At 39.1% G+C, this 6954-nt stretch overlaps 1 protein-coding gene across 1 annotated transcript in view; it reads right to left on the reverse strand.

Annotated features, from left to right (window-relative positions):
• Positions 1 to 6675, reverse strand: part of FANCC (Fanconi anemia complementation group C) — a 75590-nt gene extending 68915 nt beyond the window's left edge. Inside the window, exons 1-2 of the mRNA XM_015412674.1 lie at positions 6511 to 6675; positions 3355 to 3439 (exon numbers count right to left, since the gene is read on the reverse strand). Coding sequence (XP_015268160.1) covers positions 3355 to 3439; positions 6511 to 6675 — 250 coding nt within the window. The remainder of the gene's footprint in view (positions 1 to 3354; positions 3440 to 6510) is intronic.
• Positions 6676 to 6954: the final 279 nt, after the last annotated feature.

Genomic DNA, 6954 nt, shown 5'->3' on the forward strand with positions numbered 1-6954 from the left:
GGAGCCTAAGCAATCTGAAGCTGGGAGTATGGAAGTCCCACTATACCTGCTGGTAGTGCTTTGAAACGGAGATGAGCACCGCAACCCTAGAGTCGGATTCGACTGGCTTTCGAGCAAGGGAACCTTTACTTTTTACCTAGTGCTCTGAATGTGAGAGTGAGAATGTAAGAGTGAGAGCCCAGTGAGATAAAGTGAGAGGATCCAGTCCCAAAAATGAATTAGTCATTATGCTTTCATTGTTGAATGGTTTGTTAGTATTAACAAAACCTTTGTCACGCGACAACACCCATAGGTCCCTTTGAAATGGGTTCTCTTATGGAACAGACTCTAGTTAGTTTGAAGAATATCTCTATGCATATCATGAAAAATATGCAATGCTCCTAAGAATACTGAATCAACATTAAAAGATTATATTAAAATGTACCATCAAAAATATGTCAAACAAAAACAATCTCAATGTGTGCTGTCACTGAGTAGTGGCTTGAAATACACTGAGTGAATTTAAAAGTAAATCCATTTTACAAAGCACCTTTGGTAGTTTCCTTCCCACTTTGGTTTGGTGTAGTGCCAGTTTGGTGTAGTGGTTAAGTGCGTGGACTCTAATCTGGGAGAACCGGGTTTGATTCCCCACTCCTCCACTTGCACCTGGCTGGATGACCTTGGGCAAGCCGTAGCTCTAATAAGAGCTGTTCTTGAAAAAGAGCAGTTTCTGTCAAGAGCTCTCTTAGCCCCACCTACCTCACAGGGTGTCTGTTGTGGGGAGGGGAAGGGGAAGGAGACACCTTTGGGTAGTGAAGGGCAGGGTATGAATCCAATCTCTTCTCTTCTTCTTCTTCCACAGATTGGTGCTGCTGTTTTGTGGTTATATCTCACAGAAGCAGCTAAAATCAAAAGTACTAGACATTCTCTGCTATACGGTTATGAGATCAGTCTGCAAATTTTATACACTGCATACCAATCTTCAAAACAGCTACAAGTATGAAATGATAGGGCAGATTTAGCCCTCTCCTTTGAAGTGGCCAACAGTGATGAGCAAGCATCTCCTGACACAATTTAGAGAGGGTATGATTAATAATATTATGAACTTGATTGAAATCAAGTCCAAAATTATTTGTTGAGGGACACCCCCATTCTCAGAGGGTACTTTAGCCAATTTTCTGCTCTGTATTCCCACTGCATCCTCCTACTTTCTCCTTTATGTGGTAGCAGCAGCAAGGAAAGATTTTATTTATTCAGCATTTCTCCACAAGATGCCTGAAGCAGCTCAGTGGTTCCCTCAAGAGATCTCAGCAGGATCCTTGGTAAGCCCAGGGCACTGCTAGGACTATCACAAAAAAAATTCTGTCACATTTCCCATCCACTGACCCACAGTACAAGCACAAGTGCCTTCTGCTTGTACAAGGGGGTCCTTGGATTCAAGCCAATGATTTTAGCCAGAATTGTTCAGGAAGCCCATAGGCATTATCTTCTCAGTAATTATCATCTGTGAAAAACAAGTTCATCAAAGTATGTATCTGAATAACTCAGAAATATAGTGCTTTTCAATATATGCAAGGAGATACGCAATTTTATGGATCACTCAAGCTTCCTAGATTTATTTAAATCAGCATGAAAAGACTATTTACCAGTTTATAACATTTCACTTAGCTTATAAATGTTTCTGCACTACAGTAAATTAGTATTCAAATTATGTTCAATAAAACTGTAAACAATGTACAGCACCTCTGAAAGCATTATTTAAAATATATGCCCTACAATAAAGAAACTGGCTTTTTCACAGAAATTCCCTATTACATTGTAATTTTGTTTGTTTCTCTCTACAAGGCTCAGGATACAATTGCAATTCTTTATTGAAAAACAGTAAAAGAAAACGAGTTTCCCCTAGTAACAATAAAGAGTCTCAGACTGGACAGGGGCTTTTGCTGAAATTCAGAGAATACTTGAACCCAGAAGGAAGGGACCAGGCCCGGGCTGCATGGCGAGCAAGCCAGAGCCACCATATGGGGGCCACAGATGTCATGGCCTTTCTTTGAGCACAAACTTCTTGCCAGCTCCACCTCCTCCTCCACATCCTTACAGGGGGCCAGCTGGCTAGCAGGCTGCCCGACTCACACTGTGACCCGCCCCACAGGAGCCTTGGTCCCACTTCGAAGCCAAGGCTGCAAGCACCAGGCTTGGCCAGCACGCAGCCACCAACTCCGGCAGGAGGGGAGGAAAAGGGCAGTGGGAGAGAGGGAGGCAGAGATACGCAAACAGGAGGTGGAGAGATCAGCTGAGGGCGGGGAACAGAGCAGCAACAACTTGAGTGAGGTGAACAAACGAAGCTAGGCTGCAAGCGGGGAGCTCCACTTTGACTGCTACTGTTCACGGGCGCTTGCCAAAGGAGCCAGAGTGGGGATGACGTTCTGGGTCGTTTTGCCCAACCCTCCCCCTATGTGCCTACGTCAATTCCGGCACATCACTTCCAGCTACGGGGCTGGAAGGGACCTGTTAGTCACTGAACCAATGAATAAGTTATGGGTGCCTTCTTCTAGCTAGGAAGTAGGTCATCATGCAAGACATTTGCAGGGTAGAATGCACTTGGATCAGAATCATGAATACATCTACCTGTACAAGTTCCCATCTGTAACCCATGTAGAAGTATAATACACATACAATACCTAGCAACGTAAGAGTGCAGACACAAATAAATAAGATTTTTTTGCTGCACACAGTGTAATCCTGTGCCATAAAAGCCCATAGGCATAGGACTGAACTGTCAAAACTGCCCCTGGAAGCTTAGTAGGTTGAATTTCCAATACAGGATAAGGATTGGTTATAAGAAAAAAGAAAAGGGAAATCTGAGAAAAAATGAGCAGAAAGGAACAACCTCACAAACAAAAGATACATATTCTAAATAAGACCATCACTTTAGAAGGGGAATTATGAATTTCATATATAATATAGCATTCATTTCCGAATCACTGGCATTTTTCTAATTTGTCAGCTACCCTATTATTTCTAGCAAGTTTTTATGGATGCTACTCAAAGTATCAAACAATGTCTTGAGTAATAATTGACAGTAAAACAAAAATACAGCAAAAACCTTTTAAAAAACCGGCCTGTACTTCAGGATTCTTGCTTTTTGATGATTTGTACAGATAACCTGTTTTTGATCCCTAATTGACTTACACATGTACAGCAAATTAAGCTTTTCTAATTTTAACTGGATCGAGGTATGTAATGATTAAACATGTTTAAATTATTAGTGTTTCAGTAGGCAGTCACTGGTTTCATCTCCAAGGGTTTTTACCCAATAATTAGTAGAGCTCTATGACAAATATGTTTAATCTATTAAAATAGTTTCACACTTACCATGCCCAATGACAAACGGATTCCAACAAAGCCTCCCCAATAATTGACCGATTAATGGAAACTTTTGGACTGCATCCGTACAATTCTGAAATTAAAGACAACTCAAACAGTGTATGAAAACATTATCAATTAATATGAATGAGGGGACTTTGGAGAACAGTACATCTACTCTTCAAAGACAAACTCTTATTCTGTGCCAAAAGCTACATGAACATGGTAAGATTCCACATAAAACCCCTTTAAGTTGAATTTATCCTGCACCAGCATAAAACATTTTTATGCCTTACCTGTACACAGAACCAAAAGTGGGCAGAGAAAAAAGCATGGCCAGTTTAGTGGGCATCCTGTCCACCTTTTCTGGATATGTAGGCATACTGCTATGCACAGCAAGTATAGTGTTTTCATACTGTTCCAAACAAGCAATACTAACAGAGAAACACAATGACTCTCATTTCCATAAAAATCAAATAGCAAATGTACAAACTGAAAAACTGGTATTAACTTCCACGGACAATCTGACCTACAGACAATCTAGAGGTGTACAAACCAACAAAATGCATTTAATTCTGGTAAAAGGCATATATCAATGACAGAAGGCATATCTACATCAGTACTTCTACGCATAAGCAATCTGCAGAAGATAAAAATTCATGATGCCTACAAGAATCAAAGTACATGAGAAGGAAAACAGCAACAGAAAACAGCAACAGGACACAGACACACAAAAAAACCAAACCAAGTACAAAAAGGAACAAATGCACATACATGCATCCAACAAGGCAATGAGACACATGAAAAAGAGAAGGATTAGTATTCCAAGATTAACCCTTGGTATTCCTACTCATGTTTCTAGACTCACCCACTATAAACCTGACCTAGATCGCTGAAACAGAAAAGCAAAAACAACAAAAACATTCAGACAAGTTAGATATTGCCTACCAAGGAATGTGGAAAAGTGTCAGTGGTTGTGGCCTGAGCAGGAAGGGCAGGGTATAAACCGAACTAACTAACTAAATAAATAAATAAATTTGTGTTTGGTTTCCTGGGTGATCTAGTGGGAAATCTGGTAAGAAAATAAGCTTCTTCTGTGCTTGACCGCAGCTGGACTGGCAGCCAAATTACCAAATCTAGCCAGAAGTTCCTGGTGCTTGCAAACTGTCATGGCAAGCCCCAGAGCCTGAGCACGAGGTCCCTGGTTTGATATCCCTGTTCCTAAAATGAAAGGTAACTCAGACTACAAAGACCAGTCATCCCTCCTCCAGAAAACAGACACAAAATAAACATGAGTATCTGTAACATATGAACAAAGGCTTCTCTGTGAAATGGGAACAAATACTGGGCTACTAATTTTAAACCCTCTGGGTGTGAGTATGCATACAGACACACCTGGTAAGAATCACAAAAGAGAAAAACGGAAACTCACAGTCCCAAAACTATGCTAAGCTTCTATCAGACCTTACAGGAGTAATGGGAGGCTCAAGCAATTGTAATTGTGAACACCAAACTCTACACACACATGCCCTGCTGGCCAAAGAATCAGACAGAAAAGACAAGTCGCCAAAGCTTATGACTTGAAGTTACCAGATGTATAAAATAGTTCCTCTAGCACGCCAAACAAATTCTTATCTTGACTGAAAGGGTATCAACTTAAGACACAATTAGCCAAATATGATGGCCCAAAAGGGAGTTGGTATGATTTTTTGTGTGCCTGAGACTGCAAGAATGGAGGTGAGGGGAATGCAAACACTTGGGAGGCCACAGTACATAATGGGCTACTTTTGGCCTGATTTAGGTAGGACAAGCAGTAACATTAGTAGGTCCTCCGTAACTGTGGTGTTCCCTTTTGTAAGACCTTCTGTTGCCAGTACTATATCTATACAGGGCGGAATTTTAATATAATACATAAACAATTAAAAATTAGCATATGTTTTTAATCTTCTGTTGTTCACTCAATTTTAAAAATGGGAAGAGTTAAGTGAAATAAAATAAAAATAGCAAATTATTCAAGATGTCATAGCTCTTACAACATCTTAGGAATTTCTGAAGATATGAGAGGGAGCCACAGTTACAAAGAAGTACTGAAGCTTCTATTTACTACATGCCATCATACTTAGTCAGTTAAAATCTGAAATTTAACAGACACTAAAGCTACAAAAACTAAACATTTAACCAAATGGAAAGCAGCTTTGCAATAAAAGTAGTACATGGTGCAATTTATAAACACTGTTAAGCAAACAGTCTATTTTTCCATTTTTGAAACTTCAGTGCCTAAAAAATAAGGCTTTTGAAATGGTACTATTGTGATAATCCGCAAGTAGCAGAAAAGACAGCCATCTCACACCACTGCAATAAATTCTTCAAATTTCTTTCACATATGTTGTCTTAAAGGTACCACTGGACTCTAAATTTGTTCATATGAGGCTAGTGCTAGCCTTTGCGGGTCAAGTACATAAGATCCATTTGTGTCCACATTTCATAACTCATTCCACAAGCAACATTTTAAATGAAAAAAATGTCAGTTTCACAAGCATCTAAGCAATCAGATCTATAATCTTTTTCTGTAGTTCCTGATATCTGACATACAATACTATTTTAGAGCACTTTGCTCATGTTAATTTATTAAATACAAATACAGCAAAATGTTGAAGACTTGTAATTCATCTTCTAAAATGATTAAGAATTCAGAGACAATAATAAAATCGCAATAAGTAAATCGAAATATTTGCTTGTGATCTAGTGTCAGCGCCTGACATTTCTTTGTATGCCCAACAGGCTCTCTAAGAAATCAGTTATAATTTTGTGTGTATAAAAGTCTTTAAATAATTCAATTTATGACCTAAAAACCAGAATCAGATACTTGTTTATTTTAGAGTCTTTTTTAAAAGGTTACTGTGTTGGGTATGAAGTCTCATGTGAGAACATAACCAATCAAGAAGAAACAGCTCCTTCACAATAAATCAGGCACACAGGAAACACATTCCTGTTTGCATTACCTGTGGCTGTTTCCCCAATTTGCTTCTGTGATCCAGCAATACATTAGGTCAATACTACAAGGCTCTCTGCTACTGTTAGCTTTCTGTCTTGTCAAAATGTGGGGTGCACAATGTTTCCGTAACAGTCTTCGAAACAGTTCATTCTTCCAGTTAATTCACTTACCATATGTTTCAAAGCTCCATAAATCTGCAGTAGAAATTCCTGTAATTCAGGCAAGTGAAGGCAGACATCTTGCTGAGATTCTGGAGTGGTGATCTGACCCCACTCAAGGGCTTTGTGCAGCCAAAACTCAAAGCTTGATTTTGTGATTCCAGCATCTTCAGTCATCCTGTAACCTTAACAGGCGAAAAAGAATTCTCATTTGATGAATCTCTTCTTTGAGGGAAAGCTTTGATATCATTCCGTGCAAAAGAAGGTGCAGAATTTTAGGCAGTTTGCAAGATTCATAAAGTACTCTATAAAATAACAAAAGAAACAATCCTGTGCATTATGAATATTTATTTCTTTAATTTATACTTCACACTCTCTCCCAACAGGGGACTTGAGACCGCTTACATTTAAAATACAACAAATGTAAATATAATACAAATAAATACAATAATTATT

Source organism: Gekko japonicus, unplaced genomic scaffold (genome assembly GCF_001447785.1).
Source record: "Gekko japonicus isolate JY-2015 unplaced genomic scaffold, Gekko_japonicus_V1.1 scaffold355, whole genome shotgun sequence".
Lineage (NCBI taxonomy): Eukaryota > Metazoa > Chordata > Lepidosauria > Squamata > Gekkonidae > Gekko > Gekko japonicus.